Source organism: Budorcas taxicolor, chromosome 16 (assembly GCF_023091745.1).
Source record: "Budorcas taxicolor isolate Tak-1 chromosome 16, Takin1.1, whole genome shotgun sequence".
NCBI lineage: Eukaryota > Metazoa > Chordata > Mammalia > Artiodactyla > Bovidae > Budorcas > Budorcas taxicolor.
Window position 1 is genome coordinate 31,421,286 of NC_068925.1, and position 22,031 is coordinate 31,443,316.

A 22,031-nucleotide genomic window follows, 5' to 3' on the forward strand; every position below is an offset into this window, starting at 1 on the left:
ATCTTTATCATATTATAGCTCTCTCTATTCCTGTTTAACGCATCTATTTATTCCTGTGATTCCTTTTTAAAAAAATATTTGTTGTAATGAATAAAATTTACATAGATTCTTAAATAAAGTATAAATAAAGTATAAAAAAAAACTTTGTTGAGATTTAATTCCTATAATTCAGTTCAGTGGTTTTTAGTATAGAGTTGTGCAACTATCACAACATTCAATTTCAGAATGTTTTTATCACCTCCCTCCAAACTCTGAAACCAGTCAATTCCTTTTCCTCCTTTCTTCCAGTCTTTGGTGACCACTAATCTACTCTGTCTTTGTAGATGTATTTGCTCTAGACATATTGTGTGTGTGTGTATGAGTCACTTCAGTTGTGTCCGACTCTTTGCAACCCCATGGACTGTAGCCTGCCAGGCTCCTCTGTCTATGAGATTCTCCAGGCAAGAATACTGGAATGGGTTGCCATTGACATTTTATATAAATAGAATCAAATAATATATGGCCTTTTGTGACTGACTTTGACTTAGAACAATATTTTCAAGATTTATCCATGTTGGAGCACATATCAGAACTTTACCCCGTTTTATGGCTATGTAATATTCCACTGTATGATATACCACATTTTATTTATCCATTCTTCAGTTTCAGGGCATTTTGGTTGTTTTCATTTTTGGCTTTAGAAATAATGCTTCATATACAGTTTCTGTGTGTGTTTGTTTTTCAGTTCTCTTGGGTGTATACCTAAGTGTGAAACCACTGGGTCATATGATCACTTTATAGTTAAGATTTTGAGAAACTACAGACTGTTTTCCAAAGTGGCTGTCTCATTTTAACATTCCCACTAGCAGTGTGTGAGGAGTTTCTACACCATCACCAGTGCTTGTTGTTTTTTTTTGTGTATAGCCATCCTGGAGAATCATAATGATTTTTAATCCTTTAAAATTTTGTGTTGTGAGCTAGAACTTGATACCTCTGTCTCTGATCACATATCCTTTCTTTTCTTTTTTTAAAACATGGTTTAGGAAGAACAGTTAGAAGCTATATTGTCAGCAGCAATCCAGACAAGTTCTCTGGGACTTTTGACAGGGTGTATCAAAAGATGGATAACAGAAGGTAAGATTATGATTTTTAACAATTGAAAATGCTTTGTAGTTTTAAAATTGTCAATTTACTGTTGGGGGGGCTTAAGTTAACTGTATTTTGAGATAATTGTGGTTCACATGCAATTATAAGACATTCACAGTGTACCCTTATCCCCCATGAATGATGAGATGTAGCACGTCTCTAGTATTATATCACATGCAGGACTTCTCTTCTCCCTCTTTGATAGCCATGCTTACCACCATTAGCCCCCACCCCATAATGCCCAGCACCCATTCATTTATTGTCTGTTTCTATAATTTTGTCATTTCAAAAGTGTCCATAAATGGAATCCGACAGTATGTAACCTTTTAGGGTTGACTCTTTTTCACTCAGAAAAGTTCTCTGGGGATTCAAGCTGTATGTATTACTCTCTTTACAAACAAACACTTCACACACACATGTTGTTTTTATTCTGACCATTTGATAAGTTGAAGGCATCATGCTTCTTTACTCAAAATATTTCAATATGTTTCCTTCTAAGAACAAGGATATTCACTTACCAAAACACTTTGGAGTTAGAAAATGGGAAAATTAATATTGATACATGCTATTATCTAATCTGTAGATTCTATTTGGAATATCACTAATTGCCCCAATAATGTCCTTTGTAACATTTTTAGGGAGAGGGAATTCAGAATCCCGTCCAGAATATGTTCTATATTTAGTTTTCATGTTGTTTTACTCGCTCATAATATTGTGTAATTCTTAAGCATTTGTCTTTGAAGAAATTGACATTTTGAAAGAATATGGGCCTATTATTTTGTAGCCTGCTCTCAGGTTGTGTTTGCTGATATTTCCTCATGATTAGTTTTAGATTTTACATTTTTCATAGCAGCATCACGTAAATGGACGTGCTCCCTCATGTGATACCCTGAGCACAGATGCAACCAGTTTGTCTCCATCAGTATTGATGTTAACGTCGCTCACTTGGTTAGGGTGGTTTTTGTCAGGTTTCTTCACTGAAAAGTTTCTATTTTTTTTTTGTAATTAGTAACCATTCTTCATTTTTCCCTTCATATTTACAAATAAGAACAACCAAATTCTGCTGCTAATTTACGCTTTGTTCTTGAATGGACATGGAATAAAGTGGTTCTCACAAAAGAGGAGTTTGACAGACTGTGTAAGTATTATATAAAAAAAAACTAGTCTTGGTTTATGTTTTGAGTACATAACAATAAATTTTTAATTATTTTGAAGTTGCAGGCTCTTTGAAGAAGTCCCAGAAACTATTTCGTTTTATATTAGAGTGAAAAAATTATTTTTTGGTCAAGATTTTGCAGCAGATTGTTTAAATTGGCAACATGTTAGGCATGTTCACAGTAACAAATTTCAGAATTATATCATATCTTTTAAGGTTAGGCATTTAATTTATAAGATATGCTGATGACGGAGTAAAGAGAATATGCCAGTTAACCTCTGAGCTTTATTCATTTTCTATTTGAAATACTTAGGAATATAAAGAAGCGGAATAGTAGGGCAAAAACTCAAATCACCTCTTGTCTTCTACTAACATGTCATGAGTCATGTCAAGTTATTTATTAGTCTGTTGTACACTTTGAGTTTTAAAATAATGCTGTGAATATTAAAAACCCATTATGTCCAACTAGTGCAAAAACATTAAAGGTAATATGTAATTGCCCTGTGCATGAAAGTAAATTTTAAGTTTATTTAGAAGTATATGTGCATTTGTTATTACTGTTCTGTCTTGATGAGTGAACAAATTGGACCTTAAAAAAAGTTATTCTTAGCAGAGGATTTTTTTAAACCTACAAAATTTGATAGGATATAGGGTTCTGTATAGTGTTTTTGTTGTTGTTTAGTCGCTAAATTGTGTCCAAAAATGCATTTGTGAACTCAGCCTTAAGCTTGAAATGAGAGGACAGCCAAGTCTACAATACGTTATAGCAAGCATGCAGTTATATTGTATTAAGTCTCTGGATCTTAATTTCAGTGTCTCACTTTTTCAAAGACTAGAGGTGGAACAAAGAGTTCTTATAAAATAATAATCACACAGCAACATAGTACTGATTTCTAGTAAATCTGAAGTTGAATCTTTATCACTTTTGTCTGCTCACCTCATTCTGCTTTTTTTAAAAATAGAATTTGTAGCTGTCCTTTCTATATTCCTTGAGGATATTTGTCATTTGAAGCTTGTCTTTTTAAATCTGATAATGTATAGAATAATTCTATGATTAAACGAATTTGAGATATTTTGCATTTATTATTTTAATTAAGTCAAGATTTAGTGTGTCAAATCTTGTCTTTTTTTCCTGAAAGGTACACCGTTATTTGATGGTTCATGTCGTTTCATCGATCCACAAACTATACAGTCTCTCCAGCAGTGCCATTTACTTCTTAGCAATCTTAGTACAGTCTTAAGCTGTTTTGCAACTGAGGCCCACGACATCACTGAGAGAGGTGTGCTCCTTGTCTTACGTAAATGAATGTTTCATTGACTTTTGCTTCTTGACTTTGGGACAGAATACATTTCCTATGTGTTAGATGGATTATTGGGCAAAGAGGCCATTATTTCTCAAATGCTAGATTTTTTTTTTTCCAAATGAAAAGCTACGGATGTTATTAGATGAACCATGAGTTCATGATTAAATAAGGTTGGGAAATTGGGGATTTAAGGATTGTTAAGGCAGTGTATTAGTGGTAGAACTTTAGATTTTATATATAAGTTTTTATGCATAGAGTTGGTGGTCTTCATTTTTCTCCTCTGGTTTTCCATTGAAACAAAATAGCCAGTTTCATATAAAGGCCTGGTTTGAACAGCCTGTATTAATGATACTGTACTAGTTTTAATGTATAGATCTGATTATTGAAATTAGCTAAATGGGAGTATAGCTAATATGGAAGCATATTTACTTAAAATGTCTATTTTAGTCATTGAGTTAGTTTAGCAGTTTGGAGATTATTTGTTCAAGCTAAATTTGTTTAAAAATACATGCATATTGTTTAAAATCACCAAGTAGTTACTGTTTTTGAAAACTATAGAGTGCCTTGATTTTTCATTTGTTTTTGATAAACTGAAAACTAAACAACTGATTTCAACTCTTCACAGGTCTTACGGATTTAAGCAATAAGTATATGGTCACCCAGCTCATCTGTCAATATGCACAAGTGGTTCTTTGGTTCTCTCATTCTGGCCTTTTACCAGAGGGCTTAGGTAAAATATTTCCTTAGTCTATAAATATTAATGGAAACTCTTCTTAAATGTTTATAATTCTGTTGTCCTGTTGTTGGGGTTTCCTTTCTTCTGCAGCTCTCTTGTGTTTTCTTTCATTCTTGCCTTCTGTCCTTGCATTCTCTTTGTGCCGTCAGTGCTTCACCCACGCCTGATAGACAGGTGTTGCATGCATGTTTGCTGGGTTAAAAAAAAGAACATTTGACAAAACATGGCTTCTGAAGATGAGTTCAGTGATATCACCAGCTATGATTTAGATCCATAGAAGTATGAGGTTAAAATCTAATTTGTCCATCTTTTTCTCTTCAAGGTTCTATTAATATGGTTATTCACCAATACTTTTTGCCATCAATTACTTACCCCATTTTATCTAATAATTCATGCTAATACCAGGAATTAGAGAATTTGACTTTTAATACATTTGTGTAGAACAAACACCTTCAACTTCTTGTATTTCCAGGATTCACAGACTTAGAAGTGTATCTGCCACTGTGCATAATTACTGTTGATCTTATTCTTTCATAATTCTCTTAGATTTTTCCTTGAACAGATAGTGAATTTGCTTACTTTTAGATTATCATTTGTGCCTAAGGGAGTAAAATAATTTTCTGAAATAGTTTTTCCAGGGTCTTTAACTGCATCCTGTTGTTACAAGACTTTCTTGAGACACTCAGTTTTCTCATTTATGCATCTGTTACTAAAGCGGTGTGCAGTGTTCTTTTATTACTTTAAGAAGCCTGCAATTTAAAGAACATCATAAAATTGTAGTAAAATATCAATTATGTAAGTTTATGGCAAGTATTTTGGAAATATTACTAGCTTTTTTCCAACTCTTACGAAACATCTAGATGACACCGTGCAGTTGTCAAGGTTCTGCTACAACTACCCCGTAATTCAGAGTTACTACACCAGTCGTCGGCAGAGGTGTGAGCGCTCATCAAGGTACAGTGCATCCAGAGCCTTCAAAACCATTTACAAGTTACTTGTATGAGCAATCAAAGCTTTCTTAGAGTAGAATTCATTATGTTATAAAAAAAAGATTAAAGGGGTGGAATTCTCAGTAAAGTATATGAATTTGTAACCAGCATTACTATTTTAGTTGTAGTGTTTGCCTTGACCTACTGTTTACATCTTTATTTTAGAATTTGAATATAGCTATTTATTATTTCCTAAATCTGTTTACCACATGATTGATTTATTGGAGGAGATTCTATAATTTAAGTATACATTTTTCCTGAGTATTCTTATTCAGAAGAAGACTTGAAGCAACTGTAATTAAAGCTGAAAATATCATGTTAGTTATTTTACATTCTTTGTATTAACATTTGCATTTCAGCACTTCATCCATTTTTTTCTTTATTGCCTTTATCTCTGTTTTCTTTAAATATAAACTCCCCTTTCCCCTTAAATACATATGTGGTTGGGTCCTTTGAAATAAAGATATAAAAGTAATAAAAGAAAAAAAGAGTAATGTTTTACAGCCATGACTCTACCTTGGAATTATAAATAGCCTTCTTCCTCAAGTTGGAATGACAGAATTGTGGAGTGGATTATAACATTTAGAGCAATTATTCCCAAACCCTGATTTCAGGTTTGTTGTCAGAATCACTTGGAAACCTGTATAAAGTTATGCATAGTTAGAGGATCCAGAATCTAATCTAGGATTAGACTAGAATAACTAATAACTAATCTAGGATAGTGAGCATAGACTTGGGAAATTTATAAGGTATATTTAAAATTTCTAGATCAGTTATTTCCTAAGTGTATGTCCTTGAGCAGGTTGGATAAACTTTCTAATCCTATTTGTCACAAATTATAAAGTCAATATAAAGTAAATACAAAGATGAAATAAAATATATGCAAGATACTTCTTTCAATGCCTTATTCAAGAAAATTTCATCCAATAGGTAGTAACTGCTATTTTTGTTACTAATATTAGATGAGGAAACAGACAAGGTCAGTATCTGCTTATCACCTGTATGTGCTCAATAATATATATTAGGAGGGGATTAATGAGGTTTAAAAACTAGTCCAGGTGATAAAACTGAAAGTGAAACTTCTTGGCTTTGAACTACAGTATTTACTTTCTCTCTACTGAGATGTCATGCTCTTTGGTAGTTTGCTCAAGGTGGTATAAAGTAAACAGCATTTTGCTGACTAGACCACTTTCTCCCCTGGAACCTGACCTTCACTAATTGACTTGGCTAATAACCAAACTTGAGGCTTCTTCAGGGTTTATCTGACTAACTTTACTTGATGTCCGGATTTCTCATGATGGGATCCTGTCCTCAAATTTCTTCTGCCTTTGATAGTTGAGATCATTACTTTTAAGAGTTTGGTGCTGGTTGTTTTGATAATAATAATTAGCACTAATGCTCAATATCCTTAATGTTGCCCTTATTGCAGAGGGAAGTGGAACCCTGATTGCTTGATGATTGATGGAATGATTTCTCAGTTAGGAGATCGAGTAGAGAAGTTGTGGAAACGGGATGAAGGAGGCACAGGAAAATACCCTCCTACTAGTCTACATGTAGGTTTGCAAAACATGATATCATTTAGTCTCAAAAGTTGGGCTGGGAGAGGGAGGAATGCTTAATTGGATTTTTCATACCTGGCATGGGCTTGGGAAAAACAAGGGACGTAAATGAATGAATATGTAAAATGCACTAAATTTTTTTTTAATAGGCGTTACTTGACATATACCTACTAGACAACATTACTGAAGCAAGCAAGCATTCTGTTGTATCCTTTAAAATTTTATCAAGTAATGCACATATTACCAAAATCATACGATGTCAGAGTAATAGGACCCTTATGCATCTAATCCAATCTCAATTTCACATTTGAATTTGTTTTAAAGGAGAGATTCTTAATCCAGGACCTGTTGGTTGGATTCAGATGGTCTTCCGTTAACCTTGAAACTGTGCAAAATGTTTATGTTTATTTTTCTAGAGTTACAGTTCTTGGCTTTCATCAGACTCAAATGTGTCCAAGACATTCCCGAAGTTAAAGACAGCTCTAGAACATTGCTAGCAAGTGGTCATTCTCTATGAGATTTTATGTGCTGGATGGGAATGCATTAATTAATGCATTAGCTTAAATTACCTAGGTAGGCCTTGTGGTCTCTTAAATAAGATTCTTGTATTAATGTCTATTTCTTAGTCAAAATGCATAGTTTTATTCATAATTTATGAAATAAATAATGTGTTTGCTTAAACTGCCAGGGTTTGTTGGATAACTGGAATTTCATCTGTGGCTTTGCTTCTTAAACTTGTTAATCTGCTAACTTCAGTGAAGAAAGTATGCTTTAGTTCATCTCCTTGTGGTGCCTGTGTGCTAAGTTGCTTCAGTCGCGTGTGACTCCATGCACTGTAGCCTACCAGGCTCCTCTGTCCGTGGGGATTCTCTAGGCAAGAATACTGGAGTGGATTGCCATTTCTTCCTCCAGGGGACAATGTACCTTTGTGGTGGTACTTAATACAGAATGAATAAGGTTTGTGGGGTTGGCTCTACTGACATTTAATAAAACTGTCTTAAGCCTTTTTTCTGATATCTTCTATTGTTACCTATTGCAGATATATATGTAGGAGTTTTTCTTTTTGTTTATTGTCCTTAATCCTCTTTTTTTTAAGACTATTTATTTGCTACTTGATATTATGTATTCCTTTCCAAACAAAACGGATACTTCCATTGAATCATTTCCAACTGCCTTTGCCATTTCTTGGGGCCAGGTTAAACTTATTCAAGGATTTTGGCTGATAGATCATAATGACTATGAGGTAAGTCTGTATAGTTCATTTAGAATGTTAAGCTTTTGTAAGCTATTAGAATTTCAGGAAAAATACATTTAATATTAAAGATATGACATAGTCTACTTCCGGAGGTATTTTAAGGATTTAGTTTAATCAGTACCTTCACCAAGCACCGTTTCAGGCAACAAGAATATACAAAGATAAAATAGTTTAGAACCCCAAGAGCCTTATTGTCTAAAGAAGGAAACATACAAACAATTACCAGTAGTGCAAATATAGTGATTTTTATGTTACAGATATATTTGGTGTGTTGGGTGAACCAGAGAAGCCAGAATTTGACATTGATGTATGAAATTGGTGATGGAAAGATTTTATATATTCACTTGACAAGATCTCAAAAGTATGAGGCTTTTGATAAGGCTTTTATTTAAAATAAAATATATAGTAAAGTAGATATTTTCAGATATATTTAAACTGGTTTTAGTTTAATTTGCGTAGGTTTAGTATATTGCCCTTTTTTTTTTTCAAAGTGCAAAGCGTTATATTTAATTCACCAGTTTTCACTGTCATTTTTGCAGAGTGGTTTGGATCTGCTGTTTCACCCAGCTACTGCAAAACCTGTGTCATGGCAACATTCAAAGATGATTGAAGCCTTTATGAGTCAGGGCGAGCACAGACAGGCCCTCAGGTACATTCAGACGATGAAGCCAACAGTGTCCAGTGGTAGAGATGTTATCCTTCACCTCACTGTTCTGCTTTTTAATAGGTGAGTACCTGTTTCGAAAGTACAGTTGAACTCTTGGCCATGTATTAATAAAATGGAACTGGTGAAATAGAGCAATAGATATTTTGACTTGGTTGCATTGCACAGTATTCTTATGTTCTTCATCTTTCATCATTGAGAAGAATGTAAAGCACCTTTTACCTAGAATAAGATGAATAAAAGAAGTAATGAGTAAAAGGGGAAATCAGACTGAGGTTTAAAAATTATGTTGGTTTCTACCTGGCAGTATTGACAGTTTTCTCCTTGGACAGTTGAGGTTTGATTATGCCGAGAAGCAGCCAGAAATAGAGAAAGAATGAAGTTTATGCTGAGTTAATAAATTATATTCTTTGATGGTATATTCCAGTGACGGTACTCTGATATTCTTGTTAGTCTTGATTGCTTGGGTGTTGCAGTTCTTTAACTTTGCTGTTGCATTATAGCAATACACAGCTGCTCTAATAATTATGTTTGCCATGTATATGCTAACTGACAATTAAGTGGCATGATTGGGAATACAGTGGTCTGGTTATTGGGTTTTCTTAATACCCAGGTAGTTGGGAAACTTGTTTGGGACTGGAACTTCTTAGATTGTAACTATTTTTATTTAATTCATACTGGTTTTTTGCTGAATCTTACTGGTTGACTCATTTTATATTTTCTTTATATATTTAAAAATTGGCCATTTCTCACCCCAAATTGTCATTTATGAACCATACGGCTTTGAGGAGAGAGGATTGGATCTTTACATTTCAGACAGATCTGCAATTTAATAATAGACTTGTTAGACATTGAAACTTACAATGTCCTCAAAAGTAATGAACTGCTAAACTACTTAAAGTATTTGGCTCAGCTGAACAAATCAAGAATGAATATAAGAACAAAAAGTTAAAGAAGCTAAAGAACATAAATGCTTAATAAATGGGTTAAAGAGTTCTAGTACTTGATAATGTTTATAATAATGCAACCTTTATATAATGTAATTTCAAAACTGTATTTCTCAAATATGGTAAAGCCTTGGTTATCTAGTCTCTAGAAAAATAGCATCATTAAGTGTCTTTTACAGTAAATGCAGAAGTTAAAACAAAGGGCCACTCAGAATGCCATTTGTGAGATAACATGTTTTCAAATTCAATAAATTTTTAAAATAATTACTGAGGTGGTGTTCGGTTTTCTAGCTGTTGTGTGAATTTATATTAATTAATCTACATTTTAAAATGACAATATTGGAATAGTTACTGATTGTAACAGTTGACAGTGTTTGGACTCAGATAGATCTGAATTTATACCTGAATTCTGCTACATTCTGAAATACGATCAGAAGCAGTTAAATTATCCTTTCTGAGCCCAGGTTTCCTCCTGGGTTAATAATGACTGCTTTGCAACATGTTGAGGTTTAGTTAAATGGCGTAAGCACTATTGCAGTTGCAAGTAGTAAATCATTAGTAAATGGTGGTGAAAGTAAAAGTGGCTCAGTTGTGTCTGACTCTTTGAGACCCCATGGACTGTAGCTTGGCAGGCTCCTCTGTCTGTGGAATTCTCCAGGCAAGAGTACTGGAGTGGGTAGCCGTTCCCTTCTCCAGGGGATCTTCCCAACCCAGGGATCGAACCTAGGTGTCCCACATTGCAGGGGGATTCTTTATGGTCTGAGCCACCAGGGAAGCCCAGTAAAGGATAGTATATTGAACCTTCTTGAGTTAGCCATCATTGCATCATTTATCTAACTTTCCAGCCTAACTCCTGCCTATATCCTCTACCACCTCTTCTTTATTCAGATCATCTTTCTCTTTCTGTGAAACCTTTATGCTGGTAGCTTTTCAGTTAATACGAGCTTTCTTTATGGACATACCATCACAGTTATGGCAAATAGATTTTCCTAAAAGTAATCATGATGCACAGTACACGATAGCCTCAAAGTAACAGTTTCAGATTTTCAGGTCTTAACATTACGTGTTCAGTTTTAATAAAATAGAAGTACAATATAGCTGGAAAACCTTTCTGTATAGGTATAATCATCTTTATTCTTTCCACTTTCTGTGGGTTTCATTCTGCTGTGCTTTTTAACTCAAGTTGGTGTCTCATTTTCAACCTTTTATCTTTACTAACATAAAAATGTAAATCTGAATGTTCTGCATATTACTTTGGCATCATCCCACAATTTTTATGATTTTTTTTCTAAGTATTTTTAATTATCATTATGATTTTTTTCTTTCCATATTAATTATTTAGATGCTTTAATGTACAAATATAGTTTAAAAAATTCTTTTCTCTCTTAATTGCATTGTGACTCCATAATGTGATCTACACATGGAGCAGATGGCCAACACCGAAATCAGATTGATTATATTCTTTGTAGCCAAAGACGGAGAAGCTCTATACAGTCAGCAAAAACAAGACCGGGAGCTGCCTGTGGCTCAGAGCATGAAATCTTTATTGCCAAATTCAGACTTAAATTGAAGAAAGGGGGGAAAACCACTAGAGCATTCAGGTATGAGCTAAATCAAATCCCTTATGATTATACAGTGGAAGTGAGAAATAGATTTAAGGGACTAGATCTGATAGAGTGCCTGATGAGCTATGTATGGAGGTTTGTGACATTGTACAGGAGACAGGGAGGAAGAACATCCCCAAGAAAAAGAAATGCAAAAAGGCAAAATGGCTGTCTGAGGAGGCCTTACAGATAGCTGTGAAAAGAAGAGAAGTGAAAAAGCAAAGGAGAAAAGGAAAGATATACCCATTTGAATGCAGAGTTCCTAAGAATAGCAAGGAGAGATAAGAAAGCCTTCCTCAGTGATCAGTGCAAAGAAATAGAAGAAAACAACAGAATGGGAAAGACTAGAGATCTCTTCAAGAAAATGAGAGATACCAAGGGAACATTTCATGTAAAGATGGGCTCGATAAAGGACAGAAATGGTATGGACTTAACAGAAGCAGAAGATATTAAGAAGAGGTGACAAGAATATATAGAAGAACTACAAAAAAGATCTTCACGACCCAGATAATCACGATGGTGTGATCACTCACCTAGAGCCAGACATCCTGGAATGTGAAGTCAAGTGGGCCTTAGGCAGCATCACTACAACAAAGCTAGTGGAGGTGATGGAATTCCAGTAGAGCTATTTCAAATCCTGAAAGATGATGCTGTGAAAGTGGTGCACTCAATATGCCAGCAAATTTGGAAAACTCAGCAGTGGCCACGGAACTGGAAAAGGTCAGTTTTCACAGCAATGCCAAAGAAGGCTCAAACTACCACGATATTGCACTCATCTCACATGCTAGTAAAGTAATGCTTAAAATTCTCCAAGCCAGGCTTCATCAATATGTGAACTGTGAACTTCCAGATGTTCAAGCTGGTTTTAGAAAAGGCAGAGGAACCAGAGGTCAAATTGCCAACATCTGCTGGATCATGGAAAAAGCAAGAGAGTTCCAGAAAAACATCTATTTCTGCTTTATTGAGTATGCCAAAGCCTTTGACTGTGTGGGTCATGATAAACTGTGGAAAATTATGAAAGAGATGGGAATACCAGACCACCTGACCTGCCTCTTGAGAAACTCTTACGCAGGTCAGGAAGCAACAGTTAGAAGTGGGCATGAAACAACAGACTGGTTCCAAATAAGAAAAAGAGTACGTCAAGGCTGTATATTGTCACCCTGCTTATTTAACTTCTGTGCAGAGTACATCATGAGAAACGCTGGGCTGGAGGAAGCACAAGCTGGAATCAAGATTGCCGGGAGAAATATCAATAACCTCAGATATGCAAATGACACCACCCTTATGGCACAAAGTGAAGAAGAACTAAAGAGCCTCTTGGTGAAAGTGAAAGAGGAGAGTGAAAAAGTTGGCTTAAAGCTCAACATTCAGAAAGTGAAGATCATGGCATCTGGTCCCATCACTTCATGGCAAATAGATGGGGAAACAGTGGAAACAGTGACAGACTTTATTTTCTTGGGCTCCAAAGTCACTACAGATAGTGATTGCAGCCATGAAATAAAAAGACCCTTGTTCTGTGGAAGAAAAGTTATCACCAACCCAGACAGCATATTAAAAAGCAGAGACATTACTTTGCTGACAAAAGTCCATCTAGTCAAAGCTGTGGTTTTTCCAGTAGTCATGTATGAATGTGAGTGTTGGACTATAAAGAAAGCTGAGAGCTGAAGAATTGATGCTTTTGAACTGTGGTGTTGGAGAAGACTCTTGAGAGTCCCTTGGACTGCAAGGAGATCCAACCAGTCTATTCTAAAAGGAAATCAGTTCTGAATACTCTTTGGAAGGACTGATGCTGAAACTGAAACTCCAGTGCTTTGGCCACCTGATGGAAAGAACTGACCCATTGGAAAAGACCCTGATGCTGGGAAAGTTTGAAGGCAGGAGAAGTGGACGACAGAGGATGAGATGGTTAGATGACATTACTTACTTGATGGACGTGAGTTTGAGTAAGCTCTAGGAGTTGTTGATGGACAGGGAAGCCTGGTGTGCTGTTGTCCGTGGGTTCACAGAGTCGGACATGACTGAGCGACTGAACTGAACTGACTGAAGGAACGTTTGCTGGACTTCTCGTTGGTTTAGTGGTTAAGATTCCTCACTTCCAGGACAGGGAGTGAGCTTCGATCCCTGGTTGGGAAACTATAAGATCCTGCATGCCTTGCAGCACAACCAAAAAATAAACTTAAAAAAATGAATAAGAAAGAAACGTTTGCATGTTGCCTCCTCTAATGCTTATGTGTCTATTCCTGGTAATACTGCTAACTTTTTGTATTTTGAATATAGTATTAGGTACATAAGAGTTTTAAATTGTTATTTTTTAATGACTTGAACCTCTTATTGTGGAATAATCATCACGAGTAATTGTTAACATAGCTACAACAACTTTCTCTTATTTATGATTCATCTTTTCCTAATATTTTAACTTTTACACTAATCACTGGAAATCAGTAGTTGCTTGTTTACATTTCTGAATTTTTTTTCATTGTGATCTCTATGATCCATTTCAAAAGACTGTTTATATTTGAGCTGTCATTTTTAGAGCCTGTCACAGGAGTGTATCTAAGGCTGTCTTCTTGCTGTGTTGCCAAGAACGCCCATACATTTCTTAACTTTACTGTTAGCATGCTAGTTTTAGCCTTTCATCAATTGAGGTGATTTTCTTACTGCTTTTATTGGCGTCGTGCCTTCCTGCCATGAGGAGCAGGAGAGTAGTGGGCATATGAGAGTTACTTATTTTAAAATTTATGTTTAAGTGTTGGCCCAAAATGGATCGTCAGTTTCTTGAAGTTGGAGGTAGCTATGCCTTCTCCTGCTATGGGAGAAACTGAGAAAAATATACTATCATTTGTCTTTTGCTTTCAGGTATGCTTACTGTTATTAGATTAGTTTTTGATAAATCATAAATAAATTAATCTCTTACCTCGTATATCTGCTCACTGGGAGTGGATATCATACTTTAAAGTGGAAAACTTGAAACATATCCAGGGACTTCTGTGATGGTCCAGTGGTTAAAAAATCTGCCTTGTAGTGCAGGGGACATGGGTTTGATCCTTGGTAGGGGAGTAAAGATCCCACATGCATCAGAGCAACTAACCCCTTTGGCGGCAACTAGAGAATCTGTGAGCTCTGAAGATCTCACGTGACACAATGAAGATCCTGTGTGCTGTAACTAAGACCTCCTGCAGCAAAATAAGTATATATATGTGTGTGTGGTTTATATATATACATACACACACGTATTATATATAGCATATATATAATATTTTATATATGTGCGACCCCATGGACTGTAGTCTGTCAGGCTCCTCTGTCCATGGAATTCTCCAGGCCAGAATACTGGAGTGGGTGTCTGTTCGCTTCTCCAGGTGATCTTCCCAATCCAGGGATTGAACCTAGGTCTCCCGCATTCTAGGTGGATTCTTTACCATCTCAATCACCAGGGAAGCCTGTATGTATATAGGCTGGGAGAAGAGAGGCAAGAATATGGTTCTTTTTGTTTTTTGAATAGTAAGATATTTACATGCTTTTTTCTAAAATTACAAAAGGATACACAGTAAATTCGCAGCCACCTAAGCTTCCTCACAGTACCCAAACAGTGTTAGTAATCTCTAGTGCCTCTTTCCTGAGACATTCTGGGGCATACTGAGCAAATACACATGTATGTCATTGCCACCCCTCCCCCCTTTAAAAAATACATGCTGTCATCCATCTGCAGCTTATTTTTAAAAGTTATTTAGTTTGGAATTCATTTCCTGATAGTACATGAAGAGCTTCCTTATTTTAATCATTGCATGATAGTTCATTATGTGGATGTACCAGGATTTGTTTAACTGCCTTCGCTTAGTGGACATTTGGGTGGTTTTAATCTTATGCCATTTCAGACACTGCGATGTATGAGTAACCACCCATTTTACACAAGTGCAAATTTATTTTGTAAAATCCTGGGAGTAGAATTACTGGGTGAAAAGTGTAAGTGTTAGTCACTCAGTCGTGTTGGACTCTTCGTGACCCCATGTACTGTAGCCCACCAGGCTCTTCCATCCAGGGAATTCTCCAGGAAGGAATACTGGAGTGGGTTGCCATTTCCTCTCCAACTGGGTGAAAAGATATTTGCAATTTTAATTTTGATAAGGCATATTACCTTCCATGTGTGTCTCACTTTGTGTTATACCCTTTAGTTAGACATTTATCCAGTTGATTGGTGAAAATGGTAATATTAATGTGATTAGTCTCACTATAATAGTAGAATGCATCTTTTCATGAAGAGCTGTTTTATGAAATTAGAGTTGCCAATGTTTTATGACTGTCTCTTCTATTTCAATATTATTTAATCCTCTCGCTGTTTCTGTTACTACTTTGTGATTTTTGTTTTATCATTTAAATTTTTGATGCAGCTGAAATTTATTTTGGTTCAAGCATTTTGTAAGCAGATTCCAGAATACGCAAAAGTAGAATAGTACTATAGTACGATGAAAATTCCATGTACCCATCCTACATCAGATTTAACAGATACCCACTTCATCTATTTCTTTATATTAAAATTAATGATTAGATGTTCATTCATCTTCATTATCTATTTTTCTTTCTGTGGAAATGGTGTGCTCATTTTTAACACTCCCAGATTTTTTATTTTGGGGGAAAAAACTACCTCTCTTAGATACTCAGGTTATAACAACCACACTGTCTTGCCTGTCCTGGTAGAAAAAGGAGTGCAAGGCAATTTCAGATGTAGATTTTTAGGTAATACCCCTAAATGTTTTACTTATTTGCACTATTGTTTTTATAAGTTTTGTAGAATATGTAAAATATTCTAGTCAAACAATAAAAATTTTAGGGTCCTGAACTGCGAACAGTGGGATTTGCTTCCCCAAGAAACTTTGTATATACAGAAAGTCTAGGGCAGTGCTGCTAAAATTTCCTCAGATGCATTTTCATTATGAATACTAATTGCTGTAACTTGGTTCATGTATTCTGTGTTTTTTATGCATGTCAGTTTTTTATTTGCAAGTCGTTATTTCAATTTTTGTGATTATTTCAATAAAAACTATTGTTAAAGCTTTTGGTAGGGGGTGCTGTGCCTGGTCTTAGTTGTGGCATGTGGGATCTACTTCCCTTACCAGGAATGGAACCTGGGCTTCCTGCACTGGAAACGCAGAGTCTTAGCCACTGGACTATTAAAATCAAAATTACCTATTCACTTGAAATTAGGAATGATGACTTTTTTTTAGAAAATTATTCCTACCTACTTGCCATTTTTTATTCTACACCTGCTTCTGCTTTGACACTTATCAGCCCTTCCCAAAATTCTACATGTGAGACTTATCATTGTTAATCTTAGTATGTGTCTTTCAAGACATTTTGTTATTTATATAAGTACATAAAGACTCACAGGCTTTGTTTATTGGTTAATTTTTAGAAATTCTTAATATTCATGTTGATTTTTACTTATCAGTGTATCATGAGACACATTGCTTCATTTAATGACCTATTGCTCACAGAAGGATGTTTCAGCAGCCCCACTTGGTTTCTAAAACTGTCTGATTTGACCTAAGTTCTCTAATCAGATCTTGCTGTAGATAAGCCGAAATCTTACTAAGAAGAGTTGCTAAGCTAAGGCTTCTACTTTCCCATAAACACAATATGCTGTTTCTGCCTCTAGGTCTTTGCTCATTTTCTTTTCTACTCTTCTCATGCTCAGTGTCACTTTCTTAAGAATCTCACTTGAATATTTCAGTTCTGTCCAGATTGCATTAGATTTTTGTCTTCTTGAACTCTTGGGTTCAGATGGTCCCTGACTTAACGATGCTTCAACTTATAATTTTTTCAACTTTAAAATGGTGTAAAGCAGTATGCATATATGAAGTAGTAACCATAGTTTGAATTTTGGTCTTTTCCTAAGCTAACTATATGCAGTGTGATTTTCTCTTAACGATGCTGGGCATCGACAGTGAGCTGCAGCTCCCATTTACCGTGGTCATGAGAGTAGACAACTCGTACTCTCAAAACCATTCTCTGTCCAAAAACAATTTTGATTTTTATTTTCAGTGGAATAGTCAGTAAATAACATGGAATAGTCAACATTCCATGATAAAGTTTTTAAAGCTGCCTTATTTTCTTTACTACTTCACAGTGATTAGTATTGAATAAAATTTTAAAGTACTTTTAAATAATATGTACATAGTATCTTTTGGGGCTTCCCAGATGACTCACTGGTAAAGAACCCACCTACCAGTGCAGGAGATAGTTTGATCCTTGGGTCAGGAAGATCCCCTGGAGGAGAAAACGGCAGCTCACTCCAGTGTTCTTGCCTCGGAAATCCCATGGTCGGAGGAGCCTTGCAGGCTACAGTCCATGTTGGTCGCAGAGTCAGGCACGACTAAGATGCATGCACAAAGTATCTTTGGGATTCTTCAGGTGGATGTCTTGTTTTGAACATTTTAAATAGCTTTTCTAAAACTAAACTTTGATAAATATTGATTTCAGGTGCATGGTGGAGGCCTGGACTTTACTGCGACAACATTCTAATAGGTTGAATATAGAGGAGCTGCTCAAGCATACGTATGAAGTCTGTCAGGAGATGGGCTTAATGGAGGATTTATTGAAGCTACCGTTCACAGACACTGAGCAGGTAAGGATTTGTCAGTGTAAACTTATATCTGGAAATTTAGGATAAGTTAGTAGCTTACAAATCTATTTTTTTCTTTCTAGGAGTGTTTGGTGAGATTTTTACAGTCCAGTGCAAGTGTTCAGAATCATGAATTCCTTTTAGTTCACCATTTGCAGCGTGCCAATTATATTCCTGCCTTGAAGCTGAACCAGACTCTGAAGATTAATCTTATGGTACAGTTGAACTTGTTTTATTATGGGGGGACAAGAGAATAGGGAAAACAGATGACTTCATTATAGAAGAGCTTTGTATAATCTTAAATTTAGAAAATCCTCACTTTCTGTAGCAGAATTGACAAACAGGATGTTGTTACTTATCCAGTTCTTTTATATGTGCCATTTCTGTTAAGGAATCTGCCCACAGTCTTGCCAGACTAACTACTTTACTCACTCAGGGAAAATAGCAATTGGTAGAGGAAAACAGTAGGAAATAAATAGTGCAAAAAGCATGGACTTTAGGGGTTGGACTAATTGCTCATTGGCTCTGTGTGCTTGGACACACTCTGAACCTTGGTTTCCTTAATTGTAGAATGATAGTATCTTTTGTGAGGATGCACAGAGGTGTGTGTGATGGAACATGTTGCTTAGTAAATGAAAATCATTGGTTTTATTAGTTGTAAATAATCAAGGCTGGGAAGGAGAGACTTGGAATTTATTGATGGGTAAGAATTGATGAAGCAGTTAGGTTGTGTGTATGACGTCTTTGGTTTGGAAGAATGGGTATGTAGAAAGGAGGAAGGTATTCTTGTGTATTCATAATTATATTTTAAATGTAAATAATAGACATAGCACCTAACATTTTTGAAGATTAAATTTTTACCAGTTATGTTATATTCTGTAGAATGATCGTGATCCTCGTTTGCGAGAGAGATCAGTGACTCGAAATTCTATAATAGACCAATATGGGAAAATTCTTCCTAGAGTCCAGCGAAAATTAGCCATTGAGCGAGCAAAGCCTTACCATCTGTCAGCATCATCAGTTTTTCGAGAAGGTAAGATTTCATTGAAAAATGTCCTAAAATATTGTGCTAGAAAAGATATTGAATGATTATCTTCTGAAACCTTTGTTATCTTCTGTTTAGCTCAATTTTGCTTAGATTCATCACAGTGATGCTTTGTGGTTTTGTTTGTTTGGTTTTTTATTGGTTGTTCTACTCCAAGAAAGCGAAAGCTTCCTTAGAACTTTTAAACTTTCTAGTTTTTTTAGTGCAGAGTGACAGAACTCTTTTGATTTCATTTGAAGACTGCTGACTTTTAGAAAACATGTAGAATAATTATCTCACCATCTCCTAAAAGCCAAAATTGTTAAATTTCTGCACATATATTGCTAAACCAAATATAATTGAACTACTCATGTTTTGTTTTCTCCAATCACTTTGCCATATTAGTCTATCTACTTTAAAATCCTGGTGTTAGAGATGAAATTAAATACTACCTTTTTTGTTTCACAGTTTCTAGACCAAAACCATTATCAGCAGTTCCAAAGCAGGCTGTAACCGGGACTGTGTTAACAAGATCTACTTTCATCAATAATGTGTTATCTAAAATTGGAGAGATCTGGGCAAGTAATGAACCTGAAAATAGCATCTCTGTCTACAATAGGTATGTTTTTCTTACACCTTTTACAATAATGCTGCTTGCTAATCTTCCCTGGGTTATCAGCTGCATTCATAAACAGTCCAGCCTTAGAGCTTATTAATGTATGTAGGAAAAATGCTTTGTGTTGTCTACTTTTCTTGCAAGAAGAATATTCTTTGTTCTTAAATTTGAAACCAATTATATTCATTGTTATTTGTAAATAAGCAGAATATACATGGTGAAAAAAAGATAGTCCCCTTCCCATCTAACCTCACCTTCTTACAGTGTTTGTATTGATAATTTAGTCTTCTTTGTGATACATAATCAAAAGTTAAATTTTTATTTTCTCTGTAGTCCTAATGTAGAGGAACCCTCTCCTGTAGCATATTCTCTCCCAGATCCAGAGCTGCCTGAGGCATTTGTTGGAACACCAATTACAAAGGCATCACAAAGAATTTCTAGGTAAGAATTTATTTAATCACTTTTAAAAGACAGTGTTAGACAAGACTTACACTGATAGGGTATTTGTCTTAATTTCACTTACTTCACTTAGTAATGGTATTCTCCAGGTTCATCCATGTTGCTTACAAATGGCAATATTTCATTCCTTTTTTGACTAATTCCATTATATATATATATATGTATATTATATATATGTCCATTATATATTTTTTAAGGAAGCCTGATTCTGTTTTCCATGGTGACTATACCAATTTATATTCCCACCGGCAGTGTAAGAGGGCTCTCTGTTCTCCATACCCTCTTTAGCTTTTATTATTTGAAGACTTCTTGATGATAGTCAGTCTGACCAGTGTGAGATGATACTTAATAATTACACTATAATTTTAAAATTATCTTTGAAGTCTTCATAAATACTGTTTTAAATTATTGAAGGAGTTTTTTAATGCTTCCTTTAAAAAAAATAATTTGGGCAGTTTTATAGTACTTTTAAGGAATTTTACATCAGCTGATAATCTACTTAGAATTTTCGCTTAATGATTTCAGACTGCTTAAAGAAAAGCAAACTTTGTTGTATTAAAATCATAAGCAAAATAAATTATTTGTTTGTTTTCTTTAATTTCTCTGATTCAGACCCAAGAATGAAGGTTATTTTTTGTAAATCCCAGCTAATCTTGGTTGGCTTCTAAAAACTTGCTCCTGTTTAACTGAGCCTACTAAAATGTCTTAAGTGGCTTTAGTACAATAATACTTTTATTTCTTAAACCTATGGTTATTAGAGTAGTAAATAGTTAAATTGAAATTTTGTATCCAAGATGGAACTGTGATTGTTTATTTTATTTAAGGCATTGGAGAGTGGAGAAGTGTTCATGATCATCAATAGCAGAGTACAACTATCTCTTAATGTAATGATTCTTTCTCTTTAATATGACCATAATTGTTGAAAATTTTTGACTTTTTACAATTTATCCAAGACAAAATGACATAATGTTGTTGAAATAGTTTTGATACTAAGAATAAAGGTACTCAGAATAAATTCAGTTCAGTTCAGTCACTCAGTCATGTCCAACTCTTTGCGACCCCATGAATTGCAGCACACCAGGCCTCCCTGTCCATCACCATCTCCTGGAGTTCACTCAGACTCACGTCCATCGAGTCTGTGATGCCATCCAGCCATCTCATCCTCTGTCGTCCCCTTCTCCTCCTGCCCCCAATCCCTCCTAGCATCAGAGTCTTTCCCAATGAGTCAACTCTTCCCATGAGGCGGCCAAAGTACTGGAGCTTCAGCTTTTAGCATCATTCCTTCCAAAGAAATCCCAGGGTTGATCTTCAGAATGGACTGGTTGGATCCAAGGGACTCTCAAGAGTCTTCTCCAACACCACAGTTCAAAAGCATCAATTCTTCGGCGCTCAGCCTTCTTCACAGTCCAACTCTCACATGCATACATGACCACAGGAAAAACCATAGCCTTGACTAGACGGACCTTAGTCGGCAAAGTAATGTCTCTGCTCTTGAATATACTATCTAGGTTGGTCGTAACTTTTCTTCCAAGGAGTAAGCGTCTTTTAATTTCATGGCTGTAGTCACCATCTACAGTGATTTTGGAGCCCCCCAAAATAAAGTCTGACAGTGTTTCCACTGTTTCCCCATCTATTTCCCATGAAGTGATGGGACCAGATGCCATGATCTTCGTTTTCTGAATGTTGAGCTTTAAGCCAACTTTTTCGCTCTCCTCTTTCACTTTCATCAAGAGACTTTTTAGCTCCTCTTCACTTTCTGCCATAAGGGTGGTGTCATCTGCATATCTGAGGTTATTGATATTTCTCCTGGCAATCTTGATTCCAGAATAAGTTAATAACGTAAAAACAACTGGGCTCAACCCATTTGTAGTGTATATAATGGATATCTTTTCAAATTATGAAAGGATTTTCCCTTTTTTGGGTTAGATTTTATTAAATTGAGGTTCTTTTCCTTTATTACCATAAGGAGATGGT

At 35.4% G+C, this 22,031-nt stretch overlaps 1 protein-coding gene across 1 annotated transcript in view; it reads left to right on the forward strand.

Moving 5' to 3' along the window:
* Positions 1-22,031, forward strand: part of AHCTF1 (AT-hook containing transcription factor 1) — a 74,216-nt gene that overhangs the window by 24,891 nt on the left and 27,294 nt on the right. Inside the window, exons 12-25 of the mRNA XM_052653496.1 lie at positions 1,023-1,113; positions 2,174-2,263; positions 3,421-3,561; positions 4,211-4,315; positions 5,182-5,275; positions 6,740-6,863; positions 7,019-7,075; positions 7,966-8,112; positions 8,664-8,851; positions 17,817-17,961; positions 18,042-18,173; positions 18,841-18,991; positions 19,451-19,601; positions 19,932-20,039. Coding sequence (XP_052509456.1) covers positions 1,023-1,113; positions 2,174-2,263; positions 3,421-3,561; positions 4,211-4,315; positions 5,182-5,275; positions 6,740-6,863; positions 7,019-7,075; positions 7,966-8,112; positions 8,664-8,851; positions 17,817-17,961; positions 18,042-18,173; positions 18,841-18,991; positions 19,451-19,601; positions 19,932-20,039 — 1,724 coding nt within the window. The remainder of the gene's footprint in view (positions 1-1,022; positions 1,114-2,173; positions 2,264-3,420; positions 3,562-4,210; positions 4,316-5,181; positions 5,276-6,739; positions 6,864-7,018; positions 7,076-7,965; positions 8,113-8,663; positions 8,852-17,816; positions 17,962-18,041; positions 18,174-18,840; positions 18,992-19,450; positions 19,602-19,931; positions 20,040-22,031) is intronic.